This window comes from Salvelinus fontinalis, chromosome 1, assembly GCF_029448725.1.
Source record: "Salvelinus fontinalis isolate EN_2023a chromosome 1, ASM2944872v1, whole genome shotgun sequence".
NCBI lineage: Eukaryota > Metazoa > Chordata > Actinopteri > Salmoniformes > Salmonidae > Salvelinus > Salvelinus fontinalis.
In genome coordinates this window covers 35,895,303-35,918,778 of record NC_074665.1, presented here as the reverse complement: position 1 = coordinate 35,918,778, position 23,476 = coordinate 35,895,303, and the positions used below count along the sequence as shown (strand labels likewise).

The window sequence follows — 23,476 nt, the reverse complement described above, 5'->3', positions numbered from 1 at the left end:
CACAGTAATTAGGCTTCTCCATGCCCTGATGCTGCTTTTGGTTATTAGTAATCTACCAAACGTACTAACTGCCTGGTACTCAGCACTCTATTGTCCCTCTAATCACTTTGACATCAATCCAAATGTAATCAAAAATCTAATCAAACCCTTCATTAGATCCCATGAGCTCATGTTACGCAACATTTCTTAGGCTATGCTATTGCGTGAGAAAACTGCTTTGGCCTCTATTAAAAAGAGGAGGATCCCATCAGCTTTCTATAGGCTAGGCCTAGTATATAAATGTAGTAACTTGACAAGGAATGCCCACACGCATTTCTATATTACTTTCCTTTATTTTCAACTTAAGAAATAAAAGGTGTACAGCCATGTACAAATGTTACCAATATAGCAAAACGATACAGCCCACTCAACATGTGATAGTCACCTTTTACAGATACGACTGTGGGTGATGACCTCATCAAAGGGGAAAGGTCACAGTCAATGCTAATGCAAATAATAATCATGCACACATGAATACCAATCATTCTATACTGGAGGTAAGGACAATACATATTCAATGTAGTTATTTATATGGTGTCGACACTAACAAATATCTAGACTTTCCTAATATGAGGCACATTGCTTGTCTTTACAACATGAGTATAGCCTACCTGACTGGCATAAAAATGAACCACTGGAAAAGCGTCCTCCATTTGCTATTTAAGTGCATAGATGACATGGATTTTTTTTTCTGCCCATTTTGAGACAGGTGCATGATATGGTCCATTCTAAATCAAAACAAATTTCACACATATTAGTTAGTATAAGTCAAGACAATATTAAATCAAGAATAGTCTAATGGCTGAAAATATTAGCATATCGCTTGTGAATTATATATAATCACCTGTGAATGATGCCCAGCATGAGACAAGAAACAATGCATACCTTTTTTTGCAACTTTTTCAAAGTCTTGTAGCGTAGCCCATAGGCCTATATGTTTGTATCACAACTAAAATGGCCAAAATAACTTATTTAAAATTAAGCACATTATTCCGCTTTACAATGGGTGTAGAGCGTAACTGGCATACATACGTAGCGCGTGAGTTTCAATTTTGGGGGAGAATTTTCACCATAAAAATGCACCTTTATAATAAAAGCATTACATGCATAATCGCATTAGCGGTCACTTTTGATAGTGATGTTTCCTGCTAATGGAACATCCAGGCTTATAGCCTGCCGTGGGCGCATTACTGCGCTTATGTGAAGAAATAGCTTAATAGTTTATCAACATTTTAAGCTGAATGTTCTGATCTGTTGCATCAGCCTCATTGTGTAAAAAATATATATTTTTAATGCTAGTGGTTGTATAAATGTGGGATCTATCGCATCCCACAACTGTCCTAGTCTATGTTTGGAATATTTATCTCTCGCACGGAATAGTATAGTTAAACTTTTGTACTATAGGGGATAGTAGATTGACATAGCCTAGTGCGTTTGCTGTTCGTTAGGCCTACTCATCTTGTTGGCTAACGAAAAGTAAATGTGGACAGTGGACACTTCCAATATCTTCAAATTGCGCCTCGGAATTGGATAAGAACGCTTGCAGTTGTGTCCCCTATGTCTACACCTGTAGCCTGTGAGAAAGACCCGATCACCTGACAGAGCCATGTGAGTGAGAGATGCTTCAGAGCATTAAGCATGCAGGGAAAAGGGAATTAAAATGATTATATTCAGCCCAAGGGCACAACGGCTACTGGCCGCAAAAGGCATGGATATTTTTAGGGGGCATTAAGGTCACACAAAGGGGATGCCGTAGGGAAATTCAAGGCGTTAGCAAGTGCTTGTCAAATTGTGAATGAGAGACTAATGAAGTGTTCAGCCTGCACAAATACATAGCAGAGCTCATGCCTTTCATGCAACCTTTTTCAAAACATCATTAGTTGCATCATGCAGCCTTAGAATGTATTAAAAATTTAAACCATATAGCCCTACGTTTGTATCACAATGAAAGTTACATAAATAACTCTAAATGAAGCGCATAGGAGTACCTGTTTTTTTTTTGTTAACCGCTCTACCCAGAATAGCCGCATATGCGGCAATTCTGTGGAGAAAATATCCTTTCTATTTTATTCAGCTTTGTTCAGTTGTATTCTTCATACTATGAAATACAATAAAATAATGCCACGGAATTCTAAGCAAATCTCGTCTGCTAATTGAGTATAGCCCACAGCCATATGGCATAGCCAGATCAGGACCTAACATAAGGACAATTCAGAGTATGCTATTCAGTTCTTCTGAAATAGACTTCATTTTCTTCATATCGTGCTTCTTTAGACCTGTCTAAAATAAATAAGGGATTTATTGTGAAGGTGTAGGCTATATTACATGGATTTATTAGACTTTTTAAAATGTAGATGTTCCAAAGGTCTACATCAGTGGCTTGTAGGCTATGTTTTGAAGCCAGGTGATGCTAAATGTGTTTGTTAATTAACGGTCAATTACCGTGAGACCGGTAGTTATTTGGTTGACAAACACCGGCTGACAATTTCGGGACTGCCACAGCCCTAGTCTCGAGTACCATTGACCTTTTAGTAAAATTGAGCACATTGATAGATATTAAGTCAACTTTGAATAAGACCATAATTGAAACTGTACAGCCTGCAGACTTTTTTTGGCGTCAGTCTTCATTGGAGACGACCTGTGCTGGAGGACACCAAAGGGTCAGGACAAATCCTCTTTGTGATATCAGAACAGGTTTGGCAGATCTCTGCTCTGCTTTAAATGCCCTGATTGAGAAATATGCCCAATGTATTGTGACACTTTTGTTTACTAAAGACCCCATAATTAAACAGTTAAAATTCTTCCTGTTAATAAAAACGACTACACACAACATTGTCCAAATAATCTGTGCACACCTCAGACATGTTTTGCCCAGCAGGTGATTTTTGACTCCTGGGCTGCATTTACACAGGCAGCCCAATTCTGATATTTGTTTCACTAATTGGTCTCTTGAACTGGACTGTGTTTACAGCGCGACTTTGGATCATTAGAACACATTCACCAAAAGCCACGAAACACCCCTGAATGGATTTCTGCACTTTTGTAAATGCCACAGGAGTCCTCTTACATTTTGGAACTTTACAGTCCATGAAAAGGTAGGCACTCACTCACAATCAAGAACTAATGCTAGCCAGAGGAAGATTATCTAAAATCCAATGAAGGAACATTAAAAACTTAAACGTTTTCAGCTAGTTGGCTGTCAAAATTGCACTGACAAATGATGGCTGACGTGATCATTGCCCTTGCTAATTTGATTTTATTGACATTCCCAGCCTTAGTTACATTTGTCCGTTTTTGCCCAGAATGTTGAGTCATTGAAACTGAAAACAGTGCATTCCCAATGGAGACAGCAAACAATGTACCAGGCCAGCAATGATTTACAACCTGGTAGCAATATGTTTTGGACTACCAAGAAATGTATTGTTGAATTATATTAATCATGCATTGCACTGAATCCATCTATTCTGCCAACAATGTCTTCGTGTACGTCATGGAATGTTGAGTGAAATAGAACCTATTTTTAAAACCTCTTATGAAGTTGGTTTTGTAGCATAAACTGGGAATTTGATATTTTTGTCTGTTTAATGTCTGCAAAGTAGTTAAAACTGTCAATTCCACCTAAAACTTTAGGTCACCGGTTACTTTATGTGCTGAACGTGAAATGTTTTTTGCAATGGGAAGTAGTAGTTTTACATTTTGATTGGGAAATGCTTAATTGTTTTTATTTTTATTTTTTATGATTGGGACATACTGGCTTATTATGTCCGAGTTTACGGACTGCTTATCCTTTTAACATCATGCTTAAACCACTTTAATCTGATTGGGTGGGCCTGTGTCCACCCAGGCCCATCCATGTCTACGCCCCTGATGCAAACAACGCAACATGACAATTGCACATCACAAATAACACTTCGAACTAAAATGTTTCAATACCTGGTTTGCATACACATTGTTGCCTTAGTTAGCATTTACTGGTAGATATCATAAGTTGAAATGTCTTTCCTACCCTACCGGCTACCGATTCTTCTGTGAGCTGCTCAATGCCAAAACCAGTTTAGAACTGAAAACTCTTCCTGCCTGCAGATGACATTCCGCTGAAACTAGGCTATGTGCAGCGCACATGTGAATGTATTTCACGTGCTTTGCGATTGTGTAGGCTACTTTATGCATGATTTCTTTATTGTACTACATAAATTGTATACCACCACTACACTACTTTCATATGCATCAGTAGGAATTAAGAAGTGAGTATACGCAATACCCACAGAAAAAAAGTGTGTCTTTCTGTCCGAGAGGAGACCTACACACCAAAATGGCCACAGAGGATAGAGGTCAATGTGAGTTTTTGTCCTGTTCTGACTACAGTGCATTCGGAAAGTATTCAGACCCGTTGACTTTTTCCACATTTTGTTACGTTACAGCCATTGACATCACCAGACCCGGGCTTTCGTGGCTTTAGCCGCCCGAATGATTTTGCCTCAGCCCGATTCTTTTGCCCTGCTGGGATGGTGTAAAACAAGCTAGGCTATACTGTATTACACATGGCAATGAATACTCCAAACTAGAGCCCTGGCCTGGCTCTGCCTTTTTAGTGCTGCCTCAAACCAGCATTTTTGTGTACGATGTCTCTTTAGCAGGCAGAGACAAAGTGGTTTTCCAAAGTCATTTTTGATTCATCCCAAAAAAGTATATTTCGGCACCTGCGGGCGACTGTTCATTCTCTGAGGGAGAAAGTGTAAAGATGAGAAGGAGAACCGGAGGTAAAACTTTGTTGGCTTGCTATTACTATAGCACATTTTGTTAGCCCATGATGATGTTATTGACCTCACATTAAGACAGATTCGACTAACTTACATTTAAACATGTTGACTCAACATTATCTGTCAGTGCAGCTTTTAAGATAACTAATTAACGTGAGGGACTACCCAGTCTAGCTAGCAGCAGTGCTGCTTAATTAGAAACCTATCAAATTTTATGAGCAGAGTTTTGACAGCACATTTATTGATTAGCTATCTGGACACTGAATCCGACTGCTGGAGCTCTGTCACCACTCGACAAAGTATCACTAACTAACCAATTACTGTCTAATCAAGTACTGTCCAAATATATTTAAAAAATGGTAATAAAGATAGCTTGCTAACGTGACGTTAGCTACTTTTGGAAATGTCGAAAGAATTGTCAAAAGGACTCTCAGACCATGAGAAACAAGAATCTCTGGTCTGATGAAACCAATATTGAACTCTTTGGCCTGAATGACAAGCGTCATGTCTGGAGCAGAACTGGCACCATATCTACGGTGAAGCATGGTGGTGGCTGTGGGGATGTTTTTCAACGGTAGGGACTGGGAGACTAGTCAGGATTGAGGGAAAGATGAACGGGGCAAAGTACAGAGAGATCCTTAATGAAAACCTGCTCCGGAGCGCTCAGGACCTCAAACTAGGGCAAAGGTTCACATTCCAACAGAACTATGACACAAAGTACACAGCCAAGACAATGCAGGAGTGGCTTCGGGACAAGTCTCTGAATGTCCCTGAGTGGCCCAGCCAGAGCCCGGAATTGAACCCGATCGAACATCTCTGGAGAGACCTGAAAATAGTTGTTCAGCGACGCTCCCCATCCAAACTGACAGAGCTTGAGAGGATCTGCAGAGAAGAATTGGAGAAACTCCCCAAATACAGGTGTGCCAAGCTTGTAGCGTCATACACAAGAAGACTCAAGGCTGTAATAGCTGCCAAAGGTGTTTCAACAAAGTACTGAGTAAAGGGTCTGAATACTTAAACAGTGATATTTCAGTATTTTATTTTGAATACATTTGCAAAAACCTGTAAAAACCTGTTTTTGCTTCGTCATTATGGGGTATTGTGTGTAGATTGATGAGGGAATAAAACCATTTTATCCATTTTAGAATAAGGCTGTAATGTGTCAATGTTGATAAAGTTGTGGAGTCTGAATACGTTCCGAATGCACTGAATATTGTTGAAGTGAACAGAAATTAGGCTTTGTTTTGTGACTGGAGGTATATAACTAGTTTCAAGGTCAAACAGGCATTGATACAATGTATGTGTTATATTAATCTTGTTTCATTATAAGTCTGCATTGGTTATGGTACCTTTGCTTATGAATAAGACAAGGGGCGGGGGGGTGTCTATTTGTCAATAACAGCTGGTGTGCGATGTCTAATATTAAAGAAGTCTCGAAATATTGCTCGCCTGAGGAAGAGTACCTTATGATAAACTGTAGACCATAAAATCTACCATGAGAGTTCTCATTTACGTATATTATTCGTAGCCATCTATTTACCACCACAAATCGATGCTGGCACTAAGACCGCACTCAACCAGCTGTATAAGAAAACAAGATAATATTAATCTTGAGTGGCCGAGGAAACTTAAATCATTTTTACCTAATTTCTACCAGCATGTCACATGTGCAACCAGAGGAAAAAACTCTCGACCACCTTTACTCCACACATAGAGACGCATGCAAAGCTCTCCCTCGCCCTCCATTTGGAAAATCTGACCAGTGACTCGCTCAATACGGAAGTAGTCAGATGACGCGGAGGCTACGCTACAGGACTGTTTTGCTAGCACAGACTGGACTTTGTTCCAGGATTCATCCAATGGCATTGAGGAGTATACCACCTCAGTGATCGGCTTCATCAATAAGTGCATCGACGACGTCGTCTCCACAGTGACCGTACGTACATATCCTAACCAGAAGCCATGGATTACAGGCAACATCCGCATCAAGATAAAGGCTAGAGCTGCCGTTTTCCAGGAGCGGGAGACTAATTCGGACGCTTATAAAAAATCCCGCTACGCCCTCAGACGAACCATCAAACAGGCAAAGCATCAATACAGGATTAAGATTGTATCCTACTACACCGGCTCTGACGCTCGTCGGATGTGGCAGGGCTTGAAAACTATTACGGACTACAAAGGGAAACCCAGCCGTGAGCTGCCCAGTGACACAAGCCTACCAGATCAGCTAAAGGCCTTTTATGCCCACTTTGAGTCAACCAACACTGAAGCATGCATGAGAGCACCAGCTGTTCCGGACGACTGTGTGATAATGCTCTCGGTAGCCGATGTGAGCAAGACCTTTAAACAGGTGAACATTCACAAAGTTACGGGGCCAGACGGATTTCCAGGACGTGTACTCAAAGCATGCGCGGACCAACTGGCGAGTGACTTTACTGATATTTCAACCTCTGCCTGACCGAGTCTGTAATAACTACATGTTTCAGGGAGACCATCAAAGGTTGTGTGCCAAAGGAAGCAAATGTTACCTGCCTAAATAATTACCGCCCCGTAGCACTCACGTCGGTAGCCATAAAGTGCTTTGAAAGGCTGGTCATGGCTCACATCAACAGCAGCATCCCGGGTAACCTCCCCTCCGATTCGCATACTGCTCCAACAGATCCACAGATGCAATCTCAATCGCACTCCACACTGCCCTTTCCTACCTGGACAAAAGGAACACCTATGTGAGAATGCTGTTCATTAACTAAAGCTTAGTGTTCGACACCATAGTGCCCACAAAGCTCATCACTAAGCTAAGGACCCTTAGACTAAACAGCTCCCTCTTGCAACTGGATCCTGGACTTCCTGACGGGTCGGCCCCAGGTGGTAAGGGTAGGCAACAACACTTGGGTCTGTGCTTAGTTCCCTCCTACTCCCTGTTTACCCACAACTGCATGGCCAAACACGACTCCAACACCATCATTAAGTTTGCTGACGACACAACAGTGGTAGGCTTGATTACCGACAATGATGAGACAGCCTATAGGAAGGAGGTCAGAGACCTGGCAGTGTGATGCCAGGACAACAACCTCTCCCTCAATGTGAGCAAGACAAAGGAGCTGATTGTGGACTACATGAAAAGGCAGGCCGAACAGGCCCCCATTAACATCCACTTGTGCTGAAGTGGAGCAGGTCAAGAGTTTCAAGTTCCTTGTTGTCCACATCACCAACGAAATATCATCATCCAAACACACCAAGACAGTTGTGAAGAGGGCACGACAACATCTTTCCCCCCCAGGAGACTGAAAAGATTTTGCATGGGTCCCCAGATCCTCAAAAAGTTCTACAGCTGCACCATCCAGAGCATCCTGACCGGTTGCATCACCGCCTGGTATAGAAACTGCTCGGCATCTGACCGTAAGGCGCTACAGAGGGTAGTGCAAACAGCCCAGCACATCATTGGTGCCAAGCTTCCTGCCATCCAGGATCTATATTCTAGGCGGTGTCAGAGGAAAGCCCGAGAAATTGTCAAAGACTCCAGTAACCCAAGTCATAGTCTGTTTTTCCCCCCCACCCCCCATTTGTTTTAACACTGCTGCTACTTGCTGTTTATTATCTATGCATAGTCACTTTACCCCTACCTGCATGTACAAATTGCCTTGACAAACCTGTACCCCCCCGCACATTGACTCGGTACCGGTACCCGCTGTATACAGCCTTGTTAAACTGCGTTGTTGGTTAAGGGCTTGTAAGTAAGCATTTCACGTTAAGGTCTACCTACACCTGTTGTATTGGGTGCATGTGACAAATAAAGTTTGATTTGATTTGATCAATGATGGCTGTTCCTAATACTTTGCAAATAGTTTTTGCCTCTCAGTAGATTTGGTTACGTTGAGCAGGATTGAGGAACAGTAGCTATCAATTACCTTACCTGCCATACTGGCCTTTGCGTTGACCATAGGACTTACATAACATAGCAAACTTTGATGTTCTTGCAGAGATATGTTTTTTAAGCTCTCTGTCTCATTTTGTTCCGTCTCTCTGTGTTTGTTCTGCAGCTAAAGCCGTGACCGAGACCACTGGGAAATTCAGATCACGTCTTTTTGTCACCTCAGATCAAGATGTAAGTAAGATCGCTGTCTACCTATCTCTTTTTATTTCTCGCTCTCATTATCTCCCTCTTTCTATTGCTCTCTCTTCCTCTCTCTTTCTCTCAGTGATGACACAGGTTGAAGCTAGAGTCATCTGTGCTCTCGGCTCTGGGGGGGCTGTGTGGGCATTCTCACCTGATTCATGCATTCATATTTTACTGCTCAAACACTGCTCACTTCAGCCTCTTGGCAGAGAATTGCTTAATGCACTTATATTTTTACTGTCTTGGTACAAGAGGAATGGGGAAATTCCTAACTTTCTAAACTGAATTTTCACTTAATCATGCATTGATATCAATGGGAGACTTAATGCAAATGTGTCTTTAAGTGGAAGTTAGAATTGACCCCTATGAGTGGATTTGTAACGTCCCACTTTCCCTCTATCAGAGCTGTATCTTGCAGATAGATGTCTGTAAGCCAGAGGGAGGGTGGCTGGGCTTTGCTCTGATTGGAGGATGCAATGGGAGCGTGCTTAGAGTGAAGAAGATCTGCACTGGAGGCGTGGCCCAGCAAGACGGGCGGCTCAGAGTGGGAGACATACTGCTCGAGGTACGCGCAAGCACGTACACACACACACACTTATCAATGACTGATTATGAGTCCTAACATTACTTTTAATATATTTGTACTAAATACAGTGAGCTCCAAAAGTATTGGGACAGTGACATTTTGTTTTTGTTTTGGCTCTGTACTCCAGCACTTTGGATTTTAAATGATACAATGACTATGAGGTTAAAGTGCATTTTGGGTGAACTGTTTAGAAATTACAGCTCTTTTTGTACGTAGTCCCTCAATTTTAGAGGACCAAAAGTATTGGGACAAATTCACTTACTATATATGTATAAAAATAGTCAAAAGTTAAGTATTTGGTCTCATTCAAAGCACGCAATGACTACATCAAGCTTGTGACTCTACAATTTGTTGGATGCATTTGCTGTTTGTTTAGCTTGTGTTTCAAATTGTTTTGTGCCCAATAGTAATTCATGGTAAATAGTGTATTGTGTCATTTTCGATTTACTTTTATTGTAAATGAACACTTCTACATTAATGTGGATGCTACCATGATTACAGATAATCCTGAATGAATCGTGAATAATGATGAGTGAGAAAGTTACAGAGACATAGATATCATACCCCCCCCCAAAAAGAAAATACACTGCTCAAAAAAATAAAGGGAACACTTAAACAACACAATGTAACTCCAAGTCAATCACACTTCTGTGAAATCAAACTGTCCACTTAGGAAGCAACACTGATTGACAATAAATTTCACATGCTGTTGTGCAAATGGAATAGACAAAAGGTGGAAATTATAGGCAATTAGCAAGACACCCCCAATAAAAGAGTGGTTCTGCAGGTGATGACCACAGACCACTTCTCAGTTCCTATGCTTCCTGGCTGATGTTTTGGTCACTTTTCAATGCTGGTGGTGCTTTCACTCTAGTGGTAGCATGAGACGGAGTCTACAACCCACACAAGTGGCTCAGGTAGTGCAGCTCATCCAGGATGGCACATCAATGCGAGCTGTGGCAAGAAGGTTTGCTGTGTCTGTCAGCGTAGTGTCCAGAGCATGGAGGCGCTACCAGGAGACAGGCCAGTACATCAGGAGACGTGGAGGAGGCCGTAGGAGGGCAACAACCCAGCAGCAGGACCGCTACCTCCGCCTTTGTGCAAGGAGGAGCACTGCCAGAGCCCTGCAAAATGACCTCCAGCAGGCCACAAATGTGCATGTGTCTGCTCAAACGGTCAGAAACATGAGGGAGTCTCCATGAGGGAGTCTGTAAAATAGCATTGTATCTGGTCAAATACAATTTTTTCCAAAACCTTACTAAGGTTTGGTAACAGGCTGATTGGTCGGGTATTTGAGCCTGTAAAGGGGGCTTTACTATTCTTGGGTAGCGGAATGACTTTTGCTTCCCTCCAGGTCTGAGGGCACACACATTCTAGTAGTCTTGAATTGAAGATATGGCAAATAGGAGTGGTAATATAGTCCACTATTATCCTCAGTAATTTTCCATCCAAGTTGTCAGACCCAGGTGGCTTGTCATTGTTGATAGACAACAATCATTGTTTCACCTCTTCCACACTCACTTTACAGAATTCAAAATTACAATTCTTGTCTTTAATAATTTGGTCAAATATACAGTAACAGTCAAAAGTTTGGACACACCTACTCATTCAAAGGTTTTTCTTTATTTTTACTATTTTCTACATTGTAGAATAATAGTGAAGAAATCAAAACTATGAAATAACACATATGGAATCATGTAACTAAAAAAGTGTTAAACAACTCAGTATATTTGAGATTTTAGATTCTTCAATGTAGCCACCCTTTGCCTTGATGACAGCTTTGCACACTCTTGGCATTCTCACAACCAGCTTCACCTGGATTGCTTTTCCAACAGTCTTGAAAGAGTTCTCACATATGCTTGGCACTTGTTGGCTGCTTTACCTTCATTCTGCGGTCCAACTCATCCCAAACCATCTCAATTGGGTTGAGGTCAGGTGATTGTGGAGTCCAGGTCATCTGATGCAGCACTCCATCACTCTCCTTCTTGGTCAAATAGCCCTTACACAGCCTGGAGGTGTGTTGGGTCGTTGTCCTGTTGTACAAATGAAACTCCCACTAAGCACAAACCAGATGGGATCGTGTATCGCTGCAGAATGCTGTGGTAGCCATGCTTTTTAAGTGTGCCACCATCACACCTCCTCCATGCTTCACCGTGGGAACCACACATGCGGAGATCATCCGTTCACCTACTCTGCGTCTCACAAAGACATGGCAGTTGGAACCAAAAATCTCCAATTTGCACTCATCAGACCAAAGGACAGATTTCCACCGGTCTAATGTCTATTGCTCGTGTTTCTTGGCCCAAGTAAGTATTTTCTTCTTATTGATGTCCTTTAGTAGTGGTTTCTTTGCAGCAATTCGACCATGAAGACCATTTCACGCAGTCTCCTCTGAACAGTTGATGTTGAGATGTGTCTGTTACTTGAACTCTGTGACGCATTTATTTGGGCTGCAATTTCTGATGCTGGTAACTCTGATGAACGTATCCTCTGCAGCAGAAGTAACTCTGGGTCTTCCTTTCCTGTGGTGGTCCTCGTGAGAGCCAGTTTCATGATTGTGCTCGATGGTTTTTGCGACAGCCTTTGAAGAAACTTTCAAAGTACTTGTAATTATCCGGATTGACTGACCTTCATGTCTCAAAGTAATGATGGACTGTCATTTCTCTTCGCTTATTTGAGCTGTTCTTACCAGACTATGGACTTGGTCTTTTACCAAATAAGGCCAAGAGTGTGCAAAGCTGTCATCAAGGAAAAGGGTGGCCACTATGAAGAATATAAAATATATTTTGATTTGTTTAACACTTTTTTGGTTACTACATTATTCCATATGTGTTATTTTATAGTGTCGATGTCTTCACAATTATTCTACAATGTAGAAAATAGTAAGAATAAAGAAAAACCCTGGAATGAGTAGGTGTGTCCAAACTTTTGACTTGTACTGTACATGTACGTGGATGTGTAGTGTCAGCTTTTGTTGCTGGCATTTCATGCCTAAGTTTGAAAAACTTGCCATTGAAATATAATTAAAGTAGTTGTCAATATGAATTGGTTTTGAATTGAATGAGCCATCTGATTCAATGAATGATGGAGCTGAATTTGCCTTTTTCCCCAAAATATCCTTGAAGGTGCTCCTCCAAAGCCTTTTACTGTCATTCTTTGTCATTTATCTTTGTTTCATAGTGTAGTTTCTTATTTTTATTCAGTGTAGTCACATGATTTCTCAATTTGCAGTACATTTGCAAATCGGTTGTGAAGCCAGACTTCTTTGCCATTCCTTTTGCCTCATCCCTCTCAACCATGTACTTTTTCAACTTTTCATCAATCCTCGGGATTTAACAGTTTCTTAATGGGTGCATGCTTTTTAGTAACTGGGATAAGCAATTTCATAAATATGTCAAGTGCACCGTCTGTTTGCTCCTCATTACACACCACAGACCAACAAATATTCTTTACATCAACAACCTCGGAATCACTTCAAAACTTATTGAATGACCTCTTATACACTGTACTAGGCCCAGCCTTTGGAACTTTGGTTTTCCTGTATATGGCTACTATATTGTGGTCACTACATCCAATGGATCTGTATACTGCTTTCAAGAACATTTCTGCAGCATTAGTAAAGATGTGATCAGTACATGTTGATTAATACTTTAAAATAGGGGGACTATGCAAAAAAGTGCTATAATTTCTAAACTGTTCACCCAATATGGATGAAAATACCCTCAAATTAAAGCTGATAGTCTGTACTTTATCCTCATAGTCATTGTATCATTTCAAATCCAAAGTGCTGGAGTATTGAGCCAAAACAACAAAAATGTATCACTGTCCCAATACTTTTGGAGCTCATTGTATGTGTCATTGTTGTATTCCAATGTGTTTTAGGTGAATGGGATAATAGTATCAGGTCTGGGCCACAGTAAGGTGGTGGATATCCTTCGTAAGGTAAAGGGAAACGTCCAGCTCATCATCTGTAGAGACATCATACCCCGGGTCAATACAGCACCCTGCACTGATGGTTCCTTCTATATGGCCTCTTGCCATAGAGACAACATTGCCGCCTGCCCTGGATCAAATATGGCCTCCTGTCCTGGATCAGGATCCAATATGGCCTCCTGTCTTGGATCAAATATGGCCTCCTGTCCTGGATCAAATATGTCCCCTTGTCCTGGGTCAAATATGATGACCTGCCAAGGAGTCAACATGGCTATCAGCACTGGGTCAAATATGGCCTCCTGTTCTCGATCAAATATGGCCTCCTGTCCTGTATCACATGTGACCGCCTGCCCTGAAGCCCATATGGGGGATAAAGCGGAGCTTGTCTCTAACCCTGCTGCCTGCTCCTTACCTGATGTCCAGCAGGAGGACCTTCCCCCTGGTGAGATCTAAGAGGGCCAGTTAATCCCAAATTAATGTTTATTGGGGGGGTTTCATACTTAAAAAAAGTTATATTTTTAGCTATTTTTAGCTAAGTATATATTCCAATCTGCAGTCATCAAACCTAAACAAAATGTACTTAAATAATTGAGTTTATACTGTATGTATGTATTTTTGCCTGTGTGTTTGATTCCAGAGTTGACTTCAGATCCAGTACCCTATGTAGAGGAGGATATTACCCCACTTTCTCCCCCACCCCTCTCTCCTCCCCATCATCCCGCACACCGCCTGCAGGCCCTGACAGGGGGCATGGCTGGACAGGTAACACACACACACACATTCACAGTGCTCTAAATAAAATAACATAAATTGTGGCACTGGTGCTCCCAACTTTAGAAAGTTAGGAGTACCACATAAAATTTAGGAGCACCAGAAAATACAATTTCTTGTTGATTGAGACAGTCTTTATTGGGCCTATATTAATTCTAGTTATTGTAGTTTTCAAGCAGATGTTGTGCCCTAGAAACAAATATGTTACCCTGTAAAGACATTTGTTTATTATAAAAGCTAAAATCTTGATACAAATACCTGTCATTGAAATTACAAAGTAATTTGTGGAATATTAGGTTTCTACATTGTGTAAAAAGCACTGTTTCCTATTGAGATGCATTACATTGAAAGTTGTACACTGTCTCTTTAAGAATGTCAGTGACGTTCTGAGTGACAACATGCAAATATGTCATTCATTAATTGCTATGATCATTGATCTCTCATTTCCATTATTTCTGTGCCCCAAAATGTTTGGATATACTGGTAAAGTTGGCAGGTGGTTAGCTAGCCACCTATTGAGGTAACATGACTGAACAAGGTGTTAACAGCCCACAAGTAGTTTTAAAACGAGATGGTTTAAGAATGTAAAATGTGGCCCGCCAATTGAGATGCATCCAGCTGCAACGTAGATTATATGGGTCACAAATTCTGAACAGTTTGGGCTAGAGACAAGCGGTTTTCAATGTAGTAATGGTACAACCACCACGGTCACAAATCTGCACTCACTTTGTTCTCTAGGGCACTTGGAAACAGCAGTACAGCGATGCTTATTGTAAATGCTTTTACTCAAATAGTATTTTACTGGGGGACTTTTACTTGAGTCATTTTGTATTAAGGTATCTTTACTTTTACTCAAGCAAGTATGACAGTTTGGTAGTTTTTCCACTACTGCATGTTATGTGTATGCTTGTCATCAGTAAGGACTCAGGAGTTTAGGATAAAAAATAAATGGAATAGAGCTTAGCACGAGCAAAATCCTAGAAGAATATATGGATCAGTCTGCTTCCAACTGACACTGGGAGACAAATTCATCTTTCAGCAGGACAATAACCTAAAACACAAAGCCAAATATACACTGGAGTTGCTTACCAAGACGACATTGAATGTTCCTGAGTGGCCTAGTTTCAGTTTTGACTTGAATCGTCTTGAAAATATATAGCAAAACTTGAAAATGGCTGTCTAGCAATGATCAACGACCAACTTGAGAGCTTGAAGAATTTTTAAAAGAGTAATGCACATATGTGACCCTTTTCAGGAAACTAGGTGTATGTCGCGGGTCACTCCTTCACAGGAGAGTTGTTTGAACGTAAACTTTTTATTGATTTATCAAAATGCGTTTTTGGCAGAGATGCGTTCTCGAACATGTGAACTTTCATGTGCCTGAATAACAAACTTGTATGACATCTGTAAATACGAATACAATTGTTAAATTACAAGCCTAGTAGGTTTAGCCAATGAAAAAGTCAGCAACCTTCCCGCTAGCCATGATTGGCAGAGATAATGAGGGGACTGGACATGCCGAGAGATGAGTTCGGATTGGTCTGCCAGATAGCACGCTTCTGTCTATTTGAACTGGTCAGTATGTTTAGGTAATCCTTTCTTGAAATGTATTGCATATTAAAACTGCATCAGCCTAATGTCAAGTTAAAGTGTACTGGCTCGCTAGCTAACGTTACGTGTATGCTCTCCACTTTCTGGAGGACCGAGTTTTGAAATCAGTGGAATTCAAGTATGATAGCTAAGGAGATGGAGAAAACACCTGTCTCCGGATTACATCTTCAAACTAAGGGCAACCATGGCATCCGACAGGAGACGCATTCATTTGATCATGAATAAGATAGTCTAGCTAGCTACATTTTCAGATATTACACGTTTCAAATTTTGACAAAGTGGTTTCATTCTAAGTTAAAATGTACAGTTAGCTAGCTAACGTTAGATGGCTGGCTCGCTAGCTAATGTTACGTGTATGATCTTATTATTCGTATCGCAGAGCCATTTGTTTGACTAGTTATAGCCTTATGTTAGCTAGTGTATGCCAGAGCTCAGAATAACTGATGATTTTACGAACGCTCAACACCTGTTGAATATGGCCGTGTCAGTAAACGTCGGCAGAAAAACATAATTAAATTGTTGCCAGCAGCACAGTTACAGTCACCAACGCTCTGGATAACATGAAAACAGCCTAACCAGCTCTGCTAGGGAGAGTCAAATAGTCCGAGTGGGGTTTTCTCTCATTATGTATCTGGAAGTAGCTAGCAAGCTAGCCAATGTTAGCCAGTTAGCTTGGGTGCCTGACTGCCGTTTTGAGGTCAGAACGCTCGGATCAACCCTACTTTTCAGCCAGAGCGCCCAGTGTCCGCTTGAACGCTCCGAGAGCGAAACGCTCTGAATTTATGAACAGACATTCTGACAGCACAGATCAAATCAAATCATATTTATTTATATAGCCCTTCTTACATCAGCTGATATCTCAAAGTGCTGTACAGAAACCCAGCCTAAACCCCAAACAGCAAGCAATGCAGGTGTAGAAGCACGGTGGCTAGGAAAAACTCCCTAGAAAGGCCAAGACCTAGGAAGAAACCTAGAGAGGAACCAGGCTATGAGGGGTGGCCAGTCCTCTTCTGGCTGTGCCGGGTGAAGATTATAACAGAACATAGCCGAGATGTTAAAATTTTCATAAATGACCACCATGGTCAAATAATAATGATCAAAGTAGTTGTCGAGGGTGCAACAGGTCAGCACCTCAGTAGTAAATGTCAGTTGGCTTTTCATAGCCGATCATTGAGAGTATCTTTACTGCTCCTGCTGTCTCTAGAGTGTTGAAAACAGCAGGTCTGGGACAGGTAGCACGTCCGGTGAACAGGTCAGGGTTCCATAGCCGCAGGCAGAACAGTTGAAACTGGAGCAGCAGCACGGCCAGGTGGACTGGGGACAGCAAGGAGTCATCATGCCAGGTAGTCCTGAGGCATGGTCCTAGGGCTCAGGTTCTCCGAGAGAGAGAAAGAAAGAAAGAAAGAAAGAAAGAGAGAATTAGAGAGAGCATACTTGAATTCACACAGGACACCGGATAAGACAGAAGAAATACTCCAGATATAACAGACTGACCCACCCCCCCGACACATAAACTACTGCAGCATAAATACTGGAGGCTGAGACAGGAGGGGGCAAACCCAGACAGGAAGACCATGTCAGTGACTCAACCCACTCAAGTGACGCACCCCTCCTAGGGACGGCAAGGAAGAGCACCAGTAAGCCATTGACTCAGCCCCTGTAATAGGGTTAGAGGTAGAGAATCCCTGTGGAGAGAGGGGAACCTGCCAGGCAGAGACAGCAAGGGCGGTTCGTTGCTCTAGTGCCTTTCCGTTCACCTTCACACTCCTGGGCCAGACCACTCAATCATAGGACCTATTGAAGCGATGAGTCTTCAATAAAGACTTAAAGGTTGAGACCGAGTCTGCGTCAAAAATATTCAAGGCCATTTTCTCAAAAGTGAGTTTATTAACCTTCAAAGCAAAATAACTTCCCCTTTGCTCTTCAACTGTAGTGTATGATATACCATTTTCTAGCTCCGAGTCTCTACTTTTATCCAATGTTTAAAAAAATAAAAATTTAAAAAATACAATTTCAAATGTTGCTACATAAGACTGATTTGAGCCGGTCGGTCACATATATTGTTATTTTCCAGGTGTGCAAAGCTCTTAGAGACTTACCCAGAAAGACACAGCTGTAATCACTGCCAAAGGTGATTCTAACATGTGTGAATACTTTTCTACTTCTGTAAATTAGATATTTCAGTACTTCATTTTCAATACATTTGCAAACATTTCTAAAAACATGTTTTTACTTTGTCGTAATGGGGTATTGTGTAGACCAGTGACACATCTCAATTTAATACATTTTAAATTCAGTCTGTTACACAACAAAATGTGGAAAAAGTCAATATTTCCTGTATGCAACAAAATGGTTGCGCTTTAGAGCCCTACACACATATACACACACACACCACTGTAACATTGCAGTGTATCTTAAGAGCCACCTGTCACCTCACTCTCTTTCTCTCTTGTTCTCTCTCTGTGTGTGTGTGTGTGTGTGTGTGTGTGTGTGTGTGTGTGTGTGTGTGTGTGTGTGTGTGTGTGTGTGTGTGTGTGTGTGTGTGTGTGTGTGTGTGTGTGTGTGTGTGTGTGTGTGTGTGTGTGTGTGTGTTTTGTGTAGGAGAGCTGTAACAGTACACCCTCTCATCCGGCTTGCTGTCTGTCTAGCAAGAGTGTGACTAACTTGCTGTATGACGCTTCTGACAGGTAAGACTAATTTGATCCTCCTCTTTCTTCTCTTCTCTTCCTCTGCTCCATCTGTCTCAATAACAATCGCACATTTGGGCCTGTACGATTTTGGTTCTTAAAGCTAAGTTCACTTTACTTGAATTATCAGTTTCAGACGCAAAATAGATGATCCTTGATGAGTTAACTGCCCTGTAAGCTCTGTGTATTAATATTAAAGTCATGTTTCAGTTGTTGTTCTCAGAGTACCCTGTGTACATCTGTAGTGCCAGACCACACACTGTTACTCCACGTTACTGACTAGTGTAGACTTACTTTGACCACAAGGAGGGAGCAAAGTGTCACTAATAAAACACAAACTCATGTTTCCTATGATGATATAACCATATCACAATAGAATGTTCTAGTTGAATATAAGTTGACTTGACTCTTAAAAGCTCTTCATGGTCTATCCGAACTGCAGTGGCCATACAGCATTTACTGCCTCCCCAAAAGTCAGAGCATTCATGCTTTTTGCACTTCAGGGACCTGTCATACACATCCAATACATTTTTCTGTACTGCGCTACTCGTAATGATTGAGGGCTAATCTCTATAGCCATCCAGTTAATTACAAGTGACTGGCTCAATGAAAATACCTTACCTCTTCTGAGATGTTGGAGTTCATTTCCCGGTGCTTGACATAGGAGCTCAGCCAAGTTAGCATGAAATACAAAGACTGCCCTGTTTTCCCACCTGCATCTCCACCCCAAATTTCTCAGCAAAATTAGCCTACATTTAGGCTATTGTTTATTTGTGTATTTCAAACTAAGTTGAAGTAAAAATCTGAGTATAATGCTTGTATGGATTTCAACCCCATCGTCATCAATCAACTACATAACAGTTAAAAACTACTTTGACTACCATAACTGATTTCTGTGTGCTAGCTATGCTTCTTGCTTATACGAATGGGAGTTAGCATTTGGCAGTCACTTTTTCTAAACCTTAAAAGGGACAATTTCTAAATGCTATGCTGCCAAATATATCTAAATTGTATTTTAGTAACCACATTGTGGGCCTGTTACAATACATCAATCATGACAGATTTGACAAATATCCACTTTGTTAGACCAGATGTGTTAAATGTGCGCCAAGCCAGTGTCCTTCTATCTCCCATGGTCTGCATTCGATTGACCTTTTTACTACTAAATTGTATTAAACTTCATCTACTTTTTAATGGGATTTATTGAACATTGTAAACCTCCCATTGTTAAAAACTCCCATGCCGAAGCTATGACTTTTAACATTCTATTCACTTTAAACAGTGTAACTTTTGATGCAAATCAGCTACTTTGACCACTTTCCCAACAACTTAGAGAAATACTTCAAATGTATGAAATCTGAGTCTTCTCTGCTATTTAAATCTGGAATCAGAACAGAATTATCTATTACCTATCAAGAGGTAGAGCTGTTTTAGTAACCACATCAACTACTTTCATTAGCTAACTTCCTACTGTTTAATTAACTGTCAAAGACCTTTCAGAAATGTCTAATTATAGCACTGGGTGAGCACATTCTAAGCATTGTGACTTTTGACACAAATCAGCTACTTTGACCACTTTCCCATAATTTAAAACAAAACTTAAGAGTGTATGAAATCTTTGTCTACTTCTCTGCTTTTCAAATATAAAATCAAAACAATACAGCTGTTTTAGTAACTGCATCAACTCCATTTTCTTTCAACTTTTAGAAACAACTGATATTTTGACCACTTTCCCAGTACTTTAGACAAAAACTTAAAAGGTATGACATCTTGATGTACTTCTCTGCTATTTAAATCTGGAATAAGAACACAATTATCTTCTACCATTTAAGAGTGTCGTGACTTGACTTTAACATCAATCTGAAGACTTATTTATCTAAATAACTAACTATGTTTAATTGTTACCTGATTTAAATTAGTGTAACAATTAACTCATTAGGATCTGGGGCACCACGAAAGCAGTACTTTAAAGAGTTACCATCTCTCGAATTAAACTCTAAAATGTCTTTAGCTATCACATCTATAAACAGTTAACTTATTAATCATAACCTCGTATCATATCATCATTCTGAACAGTCGTAACCTCCTTGCATCTGCAAAAATCTGAGCATTGCTTATGATTCAGTACTACACAAATTGGTTTAACCTCTCTAGGGTACGTGGGACGTTAGCGTCCCACCTCGTCAACAGCCAGTGAAACTGCAGAACGCCAAATTCAAAACAACAGATATCCCATAATTAAAATTCCTAAAAGATACATACATGTATTTTACACCATTTTAAAGATACACTTGTTGTAAATCCAGCCCCAGTGTTCGATTTCAAAAAGGCTTTACGACGAAAGCAAACCAAACGATTATGTTAGGTGTGTGCCTATTCACAGAATAACACAGCCATTTTTCTAGCCAAAGAGAGGATTCACAAAAAGCTGAAATATAGAGCAAATTAATCACTAACCTTTGATGATCTTCATCAGGTGACACTCATAGGACTTCATGTTACACAATACATGTGTGTTTTGTTCGGTAAAGTTCCTATTTATATCCAAAACTCTGAGTTTACATTTGCGCGTTACGTTCAGTAGTTCCAAAACATCCGGTGATTTTGCAGAAAGCCACATCAATTTACAGAAATACTCATTATAAATGTTGATGAAAATACAAGTGTTATGCATGGAACTTTAGATGCACTTCTCCTTAATGCAACCGCTGTGTCAGATTTCAAAAAAGCTTTACGGAAAAAGCAAACCATGCAATAATCTGAGGTCGGCGCTCAGAGCCCAATCAAGACATAAAGATGTCCGCCATATTGTGCAGTCAACAGAAGTCAGAAATAACATTATAAACATTCACTTACCTTTGATGATCTTCATCAGAATGTACTCCCAGGAATCCCAGTTCCACAATAAATGTTTGTTTTGTTCGATAATGTCCATCATTTATGTCCAAATTCCTCCTTGTTGTTCTAGCGTTCAGTACACTTTCCAAACTCACGACGTGCGTGCAAGTCCAGCCGAAAGTAGGGACGAAAAGTTAAAAAAGTTATATTACAGTCCGTAGAAACATGACAAACAAAGTATTGAATCAATCTTTAGGATGTTTTTAACATAATTCTTCAATGACGTTCCAACCGAAGAATTCCTTTGTCTTCAGAAGTGCGATGGAACAGAGCTCGCTCTCACATGAACGCGCATTGTCAGCGCATATTCAGCTCATGGTAGACCTTACTCAATCCCCTCTCATTCCCCACTTCACAGTAGAAGCATCAGACAAGGTTATAAAGACTGTTGACATCTAGTGGAAGCCTTAGGAAGTGCAACATGACCAATATCCCACTGTATCTTCAATAGGGAATGAGTTGAAAAACGACCAACCTCAGATTTCCAACTTCCTGGTGGGATTTTTTCTCAGGTTTTTTTTCTGACATATGAGTTCTGTTATACTCACAGACGTCATTCAAACAGTTTTAGAAACTTCTGAGTGTTTTCTATCCAAATCTACTAATAATATGCATATTCTAGCTTTTATGGCTGAGTAGCAGGCAGTTTACTCTGGGCACGCTTTTTATCCAGACGTGAAAATACTGCCCCCTGCCCCAAAGAAGTTAATTATTTATTTACTAGCTAATTAAATGGGAACACAGGATAAACATACACACATTGCATCGGTTATTGACTTAATATGCTGAAGACAGGTCCCTAGCAGAATGACAGCATTGGTACATTCAGAAATTACTGTCACTTACAGTAACCATATACTTGCATTTACCATCATTTATACAGTTTGTTGGAAAGGCTGACACACTTTCTCATCTCACTCAGGGGCGGTGACTACACACTTTGCAAAGTGTGTAGTCAATTAGGTCTTATAGCTAATCAAACACATCCCACTCTGAACAAAAACACTTTCATAATTTTTTATAATACATGCTCAAAGCACAGTAAGGAAACTTTATACATGTAGTGGGTATACTTTTAAGTTACAATATTTCCTTTATACATTTTTTTATGTCATCACAAAATAACAAACAAAATTACATTAGTGTTTTATAGATTGCCCTGACCATTCCCCACGTTCTATGTTGGACAGTCTGTTTGAGATACAAGTTTGTGGTGGGCTAACAGAATATTACACTGGACAGTTAATTTCAGCTAACTTTCCACAGTTGAATTTATTATCAGAAATATCTCATAGCACTGGATTAAGACATTCTAAGCCTGAGACGATGAGTAAACATTATGACTTTTGATACAAATCAGCTACTTTGACCATTTCCCAACAACTTCGACACAAACTTGGAGGGTATGACATCTCAGTCTACTTTTCTGCTTTTCAAATCTAAAATCAGAACAGAAATCAAGAGTGACCTCTGTTTTAGTAACCGCATCAACTACTTTTCATCTCAACTTTTACAAACAACAGACATTTTGACCATTTTACCAGCATTTCAGACACAAACAGTGGGTATGAAGTATTGATCTTACTTCTATACTATTCAAATCTAAAGCCAGAACACTTCTTACAGTACTAGAAAAACAATTTTAAAGAGCTGAAGCAAGGCACATAATTTTACTTCATGTAAAATTACCATCTCGTTTGATATCAGATATAATAGCAGCTTTTCTAGACCGTATTTGGTCCCGCTTTAAATGACATGCAGACATGCAGTTCTTTCCAAGATGGCGTAGCAGTCGGACGTGTGTTTGTCTTGTCCCGTCTTGTCCCGCGTAAATAGTCCTCGTATTTTTTGTATACATTTCGTATATATTTTAATTTCACTTTCCATCTTGGAATTGAATATACATTCCCGCAACCCGCCTCACCCAATGTGGTACGGATCTGCTATTTTTTTTATACTTTAGAACCGTAACCCCAATCAGAAGCTAGCCAGATAACTAGCTACTAGCTAGTAGTCAGTTAGCCACTGCTGCGGTCTTCACCCTTAACTCGGACACCAGCCAGCTTCAGCTCGG

General features: G+C 40.5%; 1 protein-coding gene across 1 annotated transcript in view; it reads left to right on the top strand.

The window, feature by feature from the left end:
* LOC129853821 (tyrosine-protein phosphatase non-receptor type 13-like) overlaps nucleotides 1–23,476 on the top strand; it is a 129,679-nt gene that overhangs the window by 64,599 nt on the left and 41,604 nt on the right. The window contains exons 24-28 of the mRNA XM_055920242.1: nucleotides 8,840–8,904; nucleotides 9,320–9,481; nucleotides 13,385–13,877; nucleotides 14,073–14,197; nucleotides 18,419–18,504. Of these exons, the coding sequence (XP_055776217.1) occupies nucleotides 8,840–8,904; nucleotides 9,320–9,481; nucleotides 13,385–13,877; nucleotides 14,073–14,197; nucleotides 18,419–18,504 (931 nt within the window). The remainder of the gene's footprint in view (nucleotides 1–8,839; nucleotides 8,905–9,319; nucleotides 9,482–13,384; nucleotides 13,878–14,072; nucleotides 14,198–18,418; nucleotides 18,505–23,476) is intronic.